Source organism: Muscardinus avellanarius (genome assembly GCF_963383645.1).
Source record: "Muscardinus avellanarius genome assembly, chromosome: 6".
Taxonomy (NCBI): domain Eukaryota; kingdom Metazoa; phylum Chordata; class Mammalia; order Rodentia; family Gliridae; genus Muscardinus; species Muscardinus avellanarius.
Window position 1 is genome coordinate 109,300,113 of NC_137791.1, and position 16,076 is coordinate 109,316,188.

Below are 16,076 nucleotides of genomic sequence, written 5' to 3' on the forward strand. Positions count from 1 at the left end.
TTAATTCTAGTACTTGGGAGGTTGAGACAGGAGGATTGCAGGTTCGATATCAGCCACAGTAACTTAGCAAAGCCCTCTGCAACTTAATGATATCCTGTTTCAAAATAAATATAAAGCCAGGCATGGTGGTGCATGCTTGTAATCCCAGTACTTGGGAGGCTGAGACAGAAAGATCGTGGGTTCACAACCAGCCTCTTAGTGAGGACTTCCACAACTTAGTGAGATCCTGCTTCACAATAAAGAGGGGGAAGAGGGCACCAAGCACAGTCTAAATGTATGCCATTTTCAATATGATCCATATAAAAATAAAATGAAAGAGTAAAAATTAGGTCTGGGAGTATAGTTTGGAGGCAGAATGCCTCTGGGTTCGATCTCTGGTACCACAAGAAAAGAAAGAAAAAGAAAAGAAAGAAAGAAAGAAAGAAAGAAAGAAAGAAAGAAAGAAAGAAAGAAAGAAAGAAAGAAATGAAGGAAGGAAGAAAGACATAAATTGTAAAATAGGTCTGGGCGTGTAGCTCAAGTAAAAAACATCCCTGATTTTAATCCCTATTACCTACCACAAAAAGTTAAATACATAAATAAAATAAATAATAAATATAAGCATCTTACTCTTTTACTTTTTAAAATAGATATATATTAAGTACATAAAGGGCACACAGTGTGTCTATGGTATTAAAATTCATGTAGATGAATGGTAATGAATACACAGTAACTAAGAAAAGTTGCAGAGAAGAACAAGGCTAAGAACTTTTTTTCCCCCACTTCTCCGTTGGAAAAAAAAATAATAAGCAAGTGACTATAATGAAATGTGGTAACTATGATGATAAAGTATAGAATATTATGGCTATGCATACCAGGAACACCCAACTTGGTAGAGGGAGGAAATTCTCCCCAAAAAGAATGTGATACTTAAGAAGAAATGTACAGGGCCAGGCGTGGTGGTGCGCACTTGAATTCCCAGCATTTGGGAGGTTGACCTGAGGATCACTGTTCACAGACAGCCTCAGATATTTAGGAAGGCTCTTTGCAATTCAGTGAGACCTCATTTCAATGAATAAAAAAGACTAAAATATAGGACTTGGGATGGAGCTTAGAGGTAGAATGCCCCTTGGTTCCTTTCCCGGTGCCTCCGGAAGGAGGAAGAGGAGGAGGAGGAGGAGGAGGAGGAGGAGGAGGAGGAGGAGGAGGAGGAGGGTAAGAAGAAGAAGGAGGAGGAGGAGGAGGAGGAGGAGGAAGAGGGGAAGAAGGAGGAGGAGGAGGAGGAGGAGGAGGAGGAAGAGGGGAAGAAGAAGAAGGAAGAGGAGGAGGAGGAAGAGGGGAAGAAGAAGGAGGAGGAGGAGGAAGAGGGGAAGAAGAAGGAGGAGGAGGAGGAAGAGGGGAAGAAGGAGGAGGAGGAGGAGGAGAAATAGAAGGAAAAGAAGAAGATGAGGAGAAGGAAGAGGAAGAGAAAGAAGAAGGAGGAGGAGGAGAAGAGGAAGAGTAGAGAAGAGCCAGCAGGGATTACCACAGGAGGTGGGAGTGCTGTGCTAGAATCAAGTAGAAAAAAAAAGGCCGATGAAGAGTCCTTGGCAAATCACTAAAACAGATGTCCCTTGAGAAAATCTATATAAATGCTGAAATTATCTGGTTTGGCCAATTCAGCTAATATTGCAATAAGTAAAAGCATAATTTGTGGCATATTTTGGACTTCAAGTTGGTCCTCTCTTTCATCAGGGCTTTTCATTCCATTGTCTGCCAACATCTGAGTAAGACACTGACCATCGACTACCAGAGAATTCCAATAGTCCCCAACTTGTCTCCCTGGAGTTATTCCATAGCAGCAGCACACAGAGCTCTCTGGAAGAAATGTGTCCTCCTGAGATGCCTAAAGAGTAGTCCTAATATGCCCATTTCCACTCTAAATCTTTATCAGCTCCTTAGCCTGCCAGTCAAGAGCATCTACAATCAGGCTCTACATCACTGATCCAATGGAATTGCAGTATTCATTCTTTTTTTTTAATTAATTGTTTTTTTATTGGTGCACTGTATTCACACATCATAGTGGGATACAAACTTTTGTAGACATACATGCACACATCGCCCAGTCAGCCCCCACCCGATCCACACCCCATTCTCTCCCCATCCCTCCCTCCCATGCTTGGCTTAGTGGTTGACATCTAGTATTATAGCAATTTATCCAAAATTAAAAATGATAATCTAACAGTTTCATTTGTCTGATACCAAGCTTTTGATGACTTAAAGATAACATTTCAATATTTCTTTTTACTTTCTTTCTTACCAGAGAATATTTTTTTCTAATTTTTTTAGGTGATACTATCATATATTTATTTATTTATTTATTTTTTATTTTTTTATTTATTTTATTTATTTATTTATTTTGTGGTACTGGGGTTCCTGGAAGCCCTTCTACCTCTGAGCTACACTCCCAGTCCTATTTTTACATTTTTATTTTGGAAACAGGGTCTCCTAAGCCAGCACACGTGGCTGGCTTCGAACCTGCGCGATCCTCCTGTCTCCGCCTCCCAAGCGCGGGGATTACAAGCGTGCGCCACCACGCCCGGCCGTTACTATCATATATTTATATATTTATTTTTCAGAAAAAAAAATCTATCCTAATATGGAATATAGACTCTAGATACCCAAAACGATCTTGAAAAAGAACAAAGCTAGAAGATATATATTTTCTGATTTCAAACCATATAAAGCTACAATAATTGAAACAGTGTAGTACTATTCTAAAGGCAGATATATAAACCATTGGAGTTAAATAAAAGCCTAGAGCTAAATTCTTCCCTATATTGTCAAGTTATTTTTGACAAGGTTTCCATGAACATTTGGTGGTAGAAATAATAATCTTTTAACTAAATATTGTTGAAAAATAATAATTACATGGAAAAGAATAAAATTGGACCCTTACCTAATCCCATATACAAATATTAACTCAAAATAGATAAAAGACCTAAATATAAATCTTAAGACTATAAACTTTTAGGAGAAAATCTGGGTCATAAAACCTCACAACATTGAAATTGGCAGTAATTTCTTGGATATGATTTCAATGGCACAGGCAACAGAAGAGTATACAAACTCCCTAAAAAAAAAAAAATTGTATATCCAAAGACAATGTAAACAGAGTTAAAAGTTACTAATAGAATGAGATAAAATATTTCCAAATGCTATATCTGAAGGTATATTAATATTCCAACTAGAAATCCTAAAAATTAACAACAATAAAGGCAAACAATACCATTTAGAGATAGGTAAAAACTAACATAAATAATAAATCTCCAAAGATAACCAATCTTAGTTGTCTGTTGGATGGAAAATCTTGTTTCTCTGGTTCTGGTGTGTGTTACCTATTTCTTCTTTGTAGTTAATCTCTTTGAGTATTTTCACTAGTGCTGGTTTTGAAGACATAAATTCCTTCAGTTTCTGTTTGTCATGGAAGCTTCTTATTTCCCCATCTAATTTGATAGGAAGTTTTGCTGGGTAGGAAATTTTTGGCTGGAAGTTGTTTTCTTTCAGAGTTTGGAATATGTTACTCCAAACCCTTCTGGCTCTCATGACTTGGTTTGGGAAGTCTGGAGTGATTCTAATTGGTTTGCCTCTGAATGTCACTTGGCCCTTTGTTTTTGTTGCCTTTAAGATTCTCTGCTTGGCTTCCACAGTGGTCATTTTGACAATTATGTGGCGTGGGGATCCTCTTCTCTGATCCTGTCTAAAGGGAGTTCTATAAGTTCCCTGGACCTGTGTATCAACCTCTTGCTCTATGTTTGGAAAATTTTCTGCTATTACTTCCTTGAAGAGATTGTTGATCCCTTTGGTTTCGCTTTCTTTTCCCTCCTTTATTCCAATTATTCTTAGGTTAGCTCTCTTAAAATTGGCCCATATTTCTTCAATATCAGATTCCTGCTGTCGGATATTTTTTTCTAGATTAGAAACTATGCGTTCATTTTTGGAATGATCATCTTCTAAGAGCGAGATTCTGTTCTCCATGTGGTCTAATCAGTTGTTTGTGCTTTGAATTGAGGTCTTTACTTCATTAATTGCATTCTTTATCTCTTTTTGGCTCTCTCTGAGTTCTTTTTGAAGCACCTCTATTATTTCTACAGTTATTTTCCTAATTTGATCTTCTAGAAATCTCTGATTTTCTGTTTTATCGGGTTCTGATGTTATGGGGTTGTGGGCATTCATTGCTCCAGTATTATTCCTCTTTCCCATGATTTCAGAAGTTTGTGCCTTGTCTGGGTTCTTCCCTTGGGTCACTGTGACTTCACTTAAGGTGTTCTGGATCTCGAGTCAGTAGTATCTCAGACCCCACTACTCCTTTACTGGGTTGTATCACAGAGTCTCCGACCCAGAGAGTCGATAGAGGCTGCTTTAGACTGTGGGGGGGGGGGGTGCCAGGTTGCACGTTCTCCTATGGTGTGATATCTCTGCCACCGCCCCTCCCCCACTGGGTCAAGTCCCAGGGAGTACAGTACTGGGATTTCTCCTCTGTGGCCCGCAATTTGACTCACTGTTCTTGAGTACGCTGATGTAGCTGTACTGGACTTGGTGAATTCAATGCTGCTGCCGCTGGTGGCAATATGGCGCCGCTGCTATGCCCTCAGCCATGAGGCTGGCATATTTCTTCTTGGTTTTGAGTTCCACTCTGAATTCCTGCAGCGTGTGCTGAGCTCAGCCACTGGGAGCTTTAGATGCTCCCTGCGCCGAGAAATCCCGCCTGGCTGTTCCGCAGCGGCTCACCTCGGCTTGCTGTAGCCGTCCGGTGAACTCGCCGCTGCCGCCGACAGTATGGCGCTGCTGCTGCGTCCTCGGGCGTGAGGCCGGTGTATCTCCTCTGTGGCTCTGAGCTCTGTTCTTAGTCCACTTTCTCTCTGGAGCCTGGCGATTTTTTTGTTTCTCTGGTGATGGTGTTTTCTGGCTATGAAAGGCACTAATTTTGTGGTAATGGAGATTGGTTGTTAGCGGGGCTCTTAAGCCCTGCTTTTCTCGGTCGCCATCTTCCCAGAAGTCTTCACAGTATTCATTCTTGTTAATATTTCTTAAACTTTTAGAATCTAATAGAAGATACAGACCTCTCTTCATTTGTTTAACCACAAACATTTACAGTTCCCACTGTGTCCTAAGCTAGACAGACTAGGTCCTTTCCTTAAGAAGTTTGCTTCTCAAAGAGCAAAGGCAAGTAGAAAAATTATAAATCTGATCATTTCCACTAAAAATGAATATTAGGAAGTGGATCTTTGCTTTGTGTGTGTGGTACTGGGTGTTGAACCCAGAGGCATTCTACTTTCAAGCTTCACCCGCAGCCCAATTTTATTTCTTATTTGGAAATAGGATCTGACTAGGTTGATGAGTCTCAGTATTTGCTGAGGCTGTTCTTAAACCTTTGATCCTCCTGTCTCAGACTCAAATATAGGGATTATAGGCCTTCACCCCCACATCCATCAGGAAGTGAATCTAAGGAAAGTTACTAGGTTAGTGTGACTTTACATAAAAAGGCAGGAAATAAGGATAAGTGAGCTAATACTTGAATGATAATGAACAAGGTATAGAGCCCAGGGTAGTGGCACATACCTATAATCCCAGTACTTGGAAAGCTGAGACAGGAAGATCATAGGCTTGAGGTCAGCCTCAGTAACTAGAGAGACTTTCAGCAATTTATCAACATCCTGTATCAAAATCAAAATAAGTTGCCAGGCGTGGTGGTACACACTTGTAATTCCAGCATTTGGGAGGCTGAGACAGGAGGATGGCGGTTCAGGGATAGCTTCAGCTACTTATGCTCTTTGCAACTCAGTGAGACCCTGTTTCAAAAATAAAAAAGAATAATAGGGCCAAGGATGTAGCTCAGAGGTAGAATGCCTCTGGGTTCCATCCCCAGTACCGCAAAAAATAAATAAATAAATAAATAAATAAATAAATAAATAAATAAAATAAGTAAATGCAAAAGGCTGACAGTGTAGCTCAGAAGTAGAAACCTCCTGGGTTAAATTCCAAATATCTACAGAAAATAGCTATAAAAGAGCATTCAAAATCTACTCTTTTAAGAAAATCTACAGAATGGGACAACATCTTTGCCAGCTACCCTCTGACAAAGAACTAACATATAGGATATAGAAAGAACTCATCATCAACAACAAAAATAACTCAAGTAAAAATGTGCAATTGAATTGAATAGACTCTTCTGTAAAGAAGAAATACAAATGGCCAAAATATATATATGAAAACATGTTCATCATCATTAGCTATAAAGGAAATGCAAATCAAAACTATATCAAGATTTCATCTAACTTCGGTTAGGGTGACAAGCATCAAGAATGCAAATGATAATAAATGCTGTTGAGGATGTGGGTAAATAGGAACTTTTATATCTTGTTAGTGGGATTGTAAATTAGTACAACCACTATGAAGATCAGTATGGCAGTTCCTCAAATAACTAAGAATAGAACTACCATGATTCCGCTATGCTATTCCTCGATATCTCTCCAAAATAATTAAAGTTAGAATACTAGAGTGATACTTGCATACCCATGTTTATGGAAGCACAACTCACAATAGCCAAATTAGGGAACCAACCCTGGTGTCCATTAATAGATGAATATCAAAGAAAAAATATATACAATGTGATATACACACGCATGCGCGCGCACACACACACACACACACACACACACACACACACACACACCACATCCAGTAGAATTCTACTCAGCCATAAATAACAAAAGTGAGTCATTTTCAGGAAAATGGATAGAACTAAAGAATATGTTAAGTGAGATCAGCCAGTCTCAGAAAGTCAAGTGTTGAATGTTCTCTTTTCTCCTATAGGGAAGTAAAGAGAAAATAGGAAACAGGGCTTCAGTTAAATAAGAAATAAGAAAGAATAGCAGAAGAGTCAAGGAGATGGTAAAGGGGAAAACAAGGTTTAAGGGAGGGAACAAACAGTTCAATTAACATTCTGTTCATTACCAATTTCACAACATATAAAAGAAGAGAGGAGAAGGCAGTGAGGTGGGATATGGAGGAAATACAGCAAGTCATGTGTGCATGTATGAGTGTGTCAATTTGACTATCACTATGATGTATAATTACAAGGAACCAATAACAACATAAAAATAAAATTGAAAATCCTTTCTCGTAGCTATTTTGAAATGATGAATGTTTAAGGTGACAGATATGCTATTTAGCCTAACTTAATCATTATATATGGCATGCCTGTATCAAAACATTGTGTTGAACTCCGTAAAATATGCACAATTTTTAGGTGCTGGAGATTCAACCCAGAGCATCACACATCCTTACTATACACTGTATTTCTGAGCTATATACCAAGCCCAACATAAACTGTTTCTTATGTGTCAATTAAAAATAAAATAAAATTAAAATAAGTGAATATATAAACTATAAAAACTAAAAAACAAAAACAAACAAACCAAAAAAAAAAAAAAACATTGGTGTGATTCTCAGGGGAAATGGTGCCCAAAGGTGAAAACCAAAATACAGAGAAGCAAAGCTGCTAGTGGGTCTACATTTATATGCCTCTGTTGTGATTAGAGTAACATAATTTTCAACACTAATGATTTAATATACTCAGCCTACACATGCCTCCCCAAAACCCCGGCACTAGGAACTAGTGTTCCTGAAACTAGTAAGAGGTAACGTTTCTCGGGGCCTGCTCCTCTACACTAAGGCTGTTTCGATTTGATTGGGGGGTTTCCATGTCATATCATTTGTTAAATATCTCTAGCACTTCCTCTGCACTAAGAAGAGTATATATGGTGTTGTCATGCAGCTTCCAGGGTGAATCAAGAGGCCCTCAACTCTGGCCTGTGTCCTTGACTGAGTAGCCTAGACTTGCATGCTCCGGAGTGTGACGGCATAGTGTTTAATGTTAAACACACAGGAAGCAGATTTCCTGGGTTTGCATCTAACTTTTGCACTAACTTAGCCAAAGGACCCTGGACAAGTTGCCTAAAATTTTGTTGGCTATAAAATGAGACTAATGATAATATATCAGAACTTTTATGAGGGTTTAATGATACCATGCTCATAAAGCACTTGAAGACCTTTGGCATATTAGAGATTATTATAATGTATTTTTACATGAAGTGCTTCTGCTCAGCTATACAGACCACTCCAATCAAACACATTCCATTTCCTCACCCTGACTTGCATTTTTCTTCATTTCTGATGGCCAAATTCCTAACAATTTATAAATTTGAATGGAATGTTATAATCACCACAAAGCTTTAAGCTTCCAGAAAAATACATTTCCCTCCTCTAAATAACTATTAATATGTTGCTTATGCCTTTAATTGAGTCAATTACTATCTTATAATGTTATTTTTTTGTCCATGTTCATTTGGAGATGTAGATCCCAGAAAAATATAATTTGAGACACATAAAACACTTTAGTAGTCACACAAAAAGGTAAAGACAAATGAAATTAGTTTTTAATAATATCTTGTTTAACCCAATATAACCAAAACACTATAAATTTACCATGTGATCAATATAAACAGATTATTAAATGAATTAATAAATACTAATAAATGAACATTTCTGTACTGAGGAATTCAAATCTGGTGTATATCTTAAACTTATAGCACATCTTACTTAAGTCTAGCCACATATTGAGCGTTTGAGGACAGCTAAGTATAGCTAGAGGCTACCATTTGGAACAACTAGCCTTATATTTCTTATCCTCTATAGTTCTATGCTTATCCTAATACCTAGGATAGCACATTTTGTTTCAGAAATCAATTAATATTTTAATTCATTACTTATTTTACTTATTTATTAACAAGCAGTACAAAATTTATCTCTGGGAAACATTTCTGCCATTTATAATGCAAAATTTATGAACTGTAAAAACTATGTTTAACTTTATTTCACAGAGGAATAAAAAATTCATTCTTCTTAGTGAGTAATAAAATCAATTTATCAGTTAGATTTTTCATTAAGAAAATGATTTAGAGGTACTAAATCCTAAAAAGAAATTGTATAGGCACAAACAAAATGTATCTACTTGTTTTTATGTGTTTGAATAATAATTTTATTCTTTTTTATTAGAGTAAGAATTTAGAGAGGAGTAATCAACTCATAAGACAAAGATGCAGGAGTTGATGAGTCTCCATTAAAATACTTTAATTCTATATTCTGATCAACATGATTTTTTAAGTGATAAATTCTGAAATGTGTTCAGTGTTTTCATAAATATCTTCTCAGTTAGTCAAAGGCAGTTACAAAAAATGAATGACATTTTTTCATAGTCATTAACAACATAATGTAAGGAACAGAACAATTAGAACTGCTCTTGCTAGAAAAGACTAATAGAAAAATAATAGAAATCCTACTACATATTCTTCCACCCTAAAATTGTGTTTACCTGCTATGAATTTTATTCTTACCTTTGCTTTTAACCTACAGTATCCATTTTCCTGCAGAACTGATTGTGATAAAGAACTGTAAAGAATTTACAAAATATGTTAATTAGGAAGTACCATAACTCACCTTTGGCAATCTCAATGGCAATTTGCAAATTGGCAACTGGTAATGGCTTTCATTAAGTATAGGAGACTGATCCAGGTTGTGGATGATTTTTTCCTTAGGTACTTTATAAACCACAATGGTACCCTTATAATGAGGGCAGCTATAGTTTCCAAATTCATCCACCTCTTTGATTTGGAGTTCCAGCCTAGGTTTTCTTTGTAAATGAAAAATAAGTCTGTAGTCTTTTCCATAATCCTTCCCATTGCCTAATTGGAAATAAAATACATTTGTCAACATCAAGTATCATCACTTTGTCTTTGTGTATGTCTGTGTGTTTGTGCGTGCAGGATTAAACACAGGGGTATTTGACCTCTGAGCTATATCCCCAACCCTATTTTATTTTATTTGTTTGATTTAAATTAGGGTCCTACTATGTTACTGAGAGTCTCCCTAAGTTTCTGAGACTGGTGTCAAACTTATGATCCTCTTGTCTCAGCCTCCATGTCTCATGTACTGTGATTACACACATGTCCTACCATGCCTAGCTTTATAAATATTTATTATTATTATTATTATTATTATTATTATTATTATTATTATTATTTTGTGGGTCTGGGGATGGAACCCAGGGGCATTTGACCTCTGAGCTACACCCCCTGCCTTATTTTTTATTCTTTATTTTGAAACCGGGTCTCACTGAGTTGCAGAGGGCCTCACTAAGTAGCTGAGGTTGTCCGTGACCCGCGATCCTCTGGTATCAGCCTCCCAAATGCTGGGATTACAAGCTTGCGCCACCACGCCTGGCTTATTATAATTATTATTATTTTTATTACAGTTCTAAGGATTGAACCCAGAGGTATTCTACCTCTTAACTACACATACCCAGGCTTTTTTTTTTTTTTTTTTTTTTTTAATGAGGCCTCACTAAGTTGCTGCGGATGTCCTCAAACCTGGTCTCCTCCTGTCTTAGTCTCCCAAATATTGAGATTACAGGTGTGTGCCATCACATCCTGTTGTCTGCATTTTTAAAAATCAAAATAATCATTCCTCCTAAAAATAAAATTAATGTTTTTGAGTGTGTAATTGCCACTTGTCAAAACATAACCTGTCAAAGCAACAATAGGTTCATACTATATATTACTAAAAATATTTCCCATCGACAATTGAACTAGATGCTCTCTGGATATTTTTAGATCTAACTATTGGTAATATTCAGCTCTTTTAGTACTTGGAAGTATATCTTCATTCTTCAAGTATTGTCTCTTCATTTCTCCTAACTGTTCATATGAAGATATACAGTATCATTGCCTCAAAACAGTTTAGTACTGTGTGCTCCTATAACATGTGACTATTTCCGTTGAAAGGATAATTATTTTAAATTAAGGAAAATTAAAAATTCTACTCCTCAATCACTCTAAGCATCTATAGAATGCTCAATAGCTACACGTGCCTAGTGGCCACCTCATTAAACAGCACAGAAATAAAGCGTGCCCACAGGTACAGAAGTACCACATTGCCATTCTACTTCAAAGTGGAGTAGTTATCCGATCTGCATTACTTAAATTTCTGAGAAAATGTGGTAGATGCTCCTAAAACAATGATCTCTGTATAAGTTCTCTCAACTTTTTACTGAAAATAGTGAAGCTTTTGTAAACTTAAGCTTTCACTTAGAGGGTTTTAAATATTTTATCCTAGTATTGCAAATATAGACGAGACATTTCTATTTCCCAATGCAATCTATGTCTGCAATATATTTTGCAAAAATTTATAGGAAGCTATAAGGTAATGCCTAAGATAAAAGGCATTGGACATAAAGATCTATAGTTAAGTCCAGGCTTCTCCTTTTGCCCACAATAGAATATGTGTCCAGTTTTTTTTTTTTTTTTCCTTCACATCTCTGTGCTTTGGGGGATTGTAACTTTCTTATCTTTAAAACAAGAGAAATAAAATTTACATTCTCAGATTGCTCTGGGAAGGAAATGAGACAATGTGGTTGAAATGATTGTCACAGCATCTGGCACATATTAAATGTGCAATAATAGTGGATGATAAGAATGACGTATTCGTCTATTATTCTGCATATGTGTGCTAAAAATCAATCCAGTTCATTTTTACAAAGGAACATCAAGATGAACCTTTCATATGTAGGCTGAAATTTTCTTCTGCTTCTGTAGTTCATGTAAAGTTCCTTGCCTACAGCTCTTGTCTCCAGAATCCCTTATCTTGCCCAGTGAACGCGTTCTGTAAGAGACATAGAAACTACTGCTATTTATCTCCCTGTTGTGATTGCTAGATGTTATTTTAGTGACTTTCTAAAGCACAGTTAAACCTAGAAATAGACTAGCTCCAAGTTATTGAAGGCATAGGAGTAGATCCATTTTCATAGGTGTGCATATGAGAGTCCACTTGAACAAAACAGATTCCTAAGACAGGAATGACTAGCCAGAGATGTTTTTCAAGAGTTTTAGAGCTAGGCGTGGTGGTGCATGCTTGTAATCCCAGTACTTGGGAGGCTGAGACAAGAGGATCTCAGGTTTGTGGCCAGCCTCAGCTATTTAGTGAGGCCCTCCGCAATTTAGTAAGACTCTGTTTCAAAATAAAGAATAAAAAATAGAAGCCAGGCGTGGTGGCACACACTTGTAATCCCAGCATTTGGGAACTGAGACAGGGGGATTGTGGTTTGTGGATACCCTCAGCTACTTAGTGAGGCCCTTTGCTACTCAGTGAGATCGTTTCAAAATAAAGAATAAAAAATAGGGCTTGGGATGTAGTTTGGGGTTAAAATGTCCCTAGGTTTTGTCCCTAGTACCGCAAAAAAAAAGAAGAAGAAAAATGACGGGGAGGAGGAGGAGGAGAAGGAGGAGGAGGAGGAGAAGGAGGAGGAGGAGGAAGAGGAGAAGGAGGAGGAGGAGGAGGAGGAGGAGGAGGAGGAGAAGAAAAATAAGGCTGGGTTTGTAGCTTAGAGGTAGAATGCCCTTAGGTTCAACCCCTAGTTCCACCACCAAAAAAAAAAAAAAAAAAAAAAAAAATTATGCTTTTTTGTTGTTTTCAAATAAATTATTTGAATTATTTGGGGCATTTGATCCAGCAATACCACTTCTGGATATCTACCCAAAAGACAAGAAACCAAACTATCATACTAATGCATGTTTATCTATGTTCGTAGCTGCACAATTCACCATAGGCAAACTGTGGAACCAGCCACGATGCCCATCAACAGATGAATGGATTACAAAACTGTGAGATATGTACACAATGGAATTTTACTCAGCCATCAAAAAAAAAAAAAACAACTCAATTACATCATTTTCAGGGAAATGGATGGAACCGGAGGACATTATGTTAAGTGAGATTAGTCAGTCACAAAATATAATATGTGAAAGCTAAGGAGAAATGGGTCATAGAAGGAACTCTAGATGAAAAAGGAAATTCTATAGAGGAGCAAACAAGACAACCTAAATGAGAGGATGAAAGGGGGGAAGAAGGAAATTCTCTAAAACACAAAATGTACTTAAACATATCGAAGTCAACCACTAAGCCAAGCAAGGGAAGGAGGGATGGGGAGGGAATGGGCTGGGAATTGGGTAGGGGCTAAATCGGTGATGTGCACATGTATGTACACACAAGTTTTTTACCCCAATATGATATATGAATATAATGCACCAATAAAAATTTAAAAAACATAAAAATATAAATAAGTAAATAAATTATTTTGGGCAATTGAGATTGTAAATTAAAGATTTTAGATCACTGAAGTAACATCTGACAGACTTCTCCTTGGCTCCTTTATATCAAGAAAAATAATATACTTTGATCTCAAAAGAATATCACTTAGTAGATATCTCCTTCCTTCCTTAAATGACATTGTTTCTTTATAGGTACATGATTATTCATAAGGAGTGATTTACATGCAGGACATAAGGATTGAAGGTGAGTCATGAATTGATTTGATTCAGATATAAAAATTATAACCTCTTGTTGCCAGTCGGCTTTTAAAAATAAAGATCTATGATGTAACTCTAAAACTCACATTTAGATTTGAAAAAAAAAATGTTGAAGCTATTGAGGATTTAGTAGCATAAATAGAATAATCTAGTGTTACATAAATTTTTTAAAGTTAAAATTTCACTGTTGCTAAAACATAACACCTCATGTGTTATGACACAGGAGGTATTTCAAGGACCATTTATACTATAAAGAAAGTGCATATTTAAATAAGAATAATAAAAAGTTATTTATTACATACACAAAGTGTGAACCTTTGGTTTACCCACTAGCCAATCTTTTGTGTATCTTTTTCTCCATTTCATCATATAAAATACATAGTTCCTAGTAAGACCTTGAAATAGCAGCTGTGAAATAGTTATCATATAAGGAAAACAAAAATTTACTTATATTTTGGGAATAACTAGACATTGCTTATGGCAATACTGTTCTTCTCAATAATTGACATTGAATATTGTTCATTGACGTGATAAAAATTACAAACACAGGAACATATACTCTTACATAGAAAAGTCAAATAAGGATGCTAAAGGCCTTCCAATTTTGGGGAACCAGAAAAATCCTGAGAACAATTGGTTTAAGGTATTTCTTCTAATCTATTCTTTACTGCCTCTGCTTCTAAGTCAATACCATCTCTTGCTGGGTTTACTGCAGTATCTCACTCACTGTCTCTGCTCCTGTCATTGCCTTATACAGTTCTTTTCTTGACAGTTACGATTTAACTCCAATTGTGCCACTCCTCAGTTGAAAACCCTTGGTGGGTCTCCACTCACCCGCCATGAGTGTCAAAGTCCTTGTGGCAGCCTGCCAGGCTTGCTTAGTCCTCACCTCCTCTCTTAAGGCTCTCCTCACTGCCTCTGACCCAGCCACCCCAGGCTCTGCTATTCATACACAGGAGGCACGTTTCTGCTTCTGTTCACTTGTCCTTGGAATGCTTTTGCCTGGGACAAACTCCGCCGGGATAGGTTTATGGCTCACTTGCTCTCATTCTTGGAGTCTTTGTATAAATGTCATCTTCTTAACAGTCTTCCCTGGTGACCTTTTAAAACTCCAACTCTGCCACTCCTCCAAGACTCTTATCTTTTCTCTGCTTTATTCTTACATAATGTACTTTTCAGTCCATCATAAGTAATATATTTTATTCATTTATTTATTCACTGTTTCTCCCCACTAGACTGTGATATACATGAGGGCATGGAATTTGTATTAAATGAATAAAAAGATGGTTATTTTAGTATCCTACATGTGGATCTAAGAAAATTATTTCCTTGGGCCAAAGGGCATTCAAGGCAACACTGAGACAGACAGGCTTCCACAGGACCTCATTAAATGTTAGGGTCTCTGGTGCGGTGTCATTATATAAAGCCTTGTGGAAGCTCCTCCCAGAACTTTCCGAACATAGGGACTCAAGTGCATGTAACACAAAGTTTAAGTGCTGAACTGACAACTCCAGTCTTGAGAGTGAAACCATGCTGTCGTGCTGTCTAGAAGAACGGCAAAGATCAAGAAAGGCGCCCATCTACTTTCCTTCTTCTTAGAAATAGAGACTTCATGGCTCATTAAACTTACTCAAAACATTAATCTGTATTCTATATAAATATGAATATAAAGATACTGGCATTTCTGAAAGGGCAATATATCATCCAGTGGTACCCAAGCTCACTTTGCTTACTACCCCCTTTTGGGGAAAGAAATAAAAAAAGTTACTCAGCTCCTTCTTGGAAATCTACCATCTTTTATGAATAAACTAAAAGACACGAATGACAAACTTATATTATTTAATATACTTATATTTTGTCTAACCCCCAAATTATGACACTATCATCTACTTTGGGAAGCTATGACTCTAAATTCATTCATTAAAGTTTTAAATGCCTTTAACCACAATACTATAACCTTAAGTCTTTTCACAAGCTTTTGTCCTTATTTCTTCTAATTCACACCCATGGAGCTCCTTCTCACTGCACTTCCAGGACTATCCTAGGGCCTGGACAGTGAAGGATGCCCTTCACTGCGCTAAGGTCTGAGAGATTGGCTTTGATTGAGCAATTAAATAAGTAAATAGAAAATTGTATGTTTGACAAGGGATCTGCAAAAGTAAAATAAGGCTCTGAAATAAGTAAGAAGTGATATAATCAGGAAGAATAAGGGAGGCTTCTTTGAATATTATCACTGAGGTGAGATTTGAATATAAAGTAGGAGAGAGTTGAGATGATGGCAGGGGTACAATGAAGGAGAGAACTCTCCAGGCAGAAGATATCTGGCTTTCTCTCTTTGGGACTGGCAGACTACCTCAGGCTCTGATGGAAGGATAAGTATCAATTCTTTACTGATTGTCTTGGTTCTTCTTAGGCAGAGAAAAAGCCAGTAAGGCTCTACATCTGAGCATGGGTTTTAGAAAAAGCAGAGTAAAAAAGATCTTGGCATCCTGCCTGACTCATTTCCTTTGAGTGAAGATGAGCTTTCTCCTTCACTTATATGGAAGAACATCATGCATGCCGCTGTCTTCAGCACTATTAATTTAGCATGCACTTGCAGTCTCCAATACAGACAACAGTACACTCAGTTCCACT

At 37.1% G+C, this 16,076-nt stretch overlaps 1 protein-coding gene across 1 annotated transcript in view; it reads right to left on the reverse strand.

The window, feature by feature from the left end:
* The window catches only part of DTHD1 (death domain containing 1), a gene marked incomplete at both ends in the record, with an annotated part of 77,241 nt that overhangs the window by 25,466 nt on the left and 35,699 nt on the right, over positions 1-16,076 (reverse strand). Inside the window, one exon of the mRNA XM_080697128.1 lies at positions 9,520-9,764. Within this exon, the coding sequence (XP_080553254.1) occupies positions 9,520-9,764 (245 nt within the window). The remainder of the gene's footprint in view (positions 1-9,519; positions 9,765-16,076) is intronic.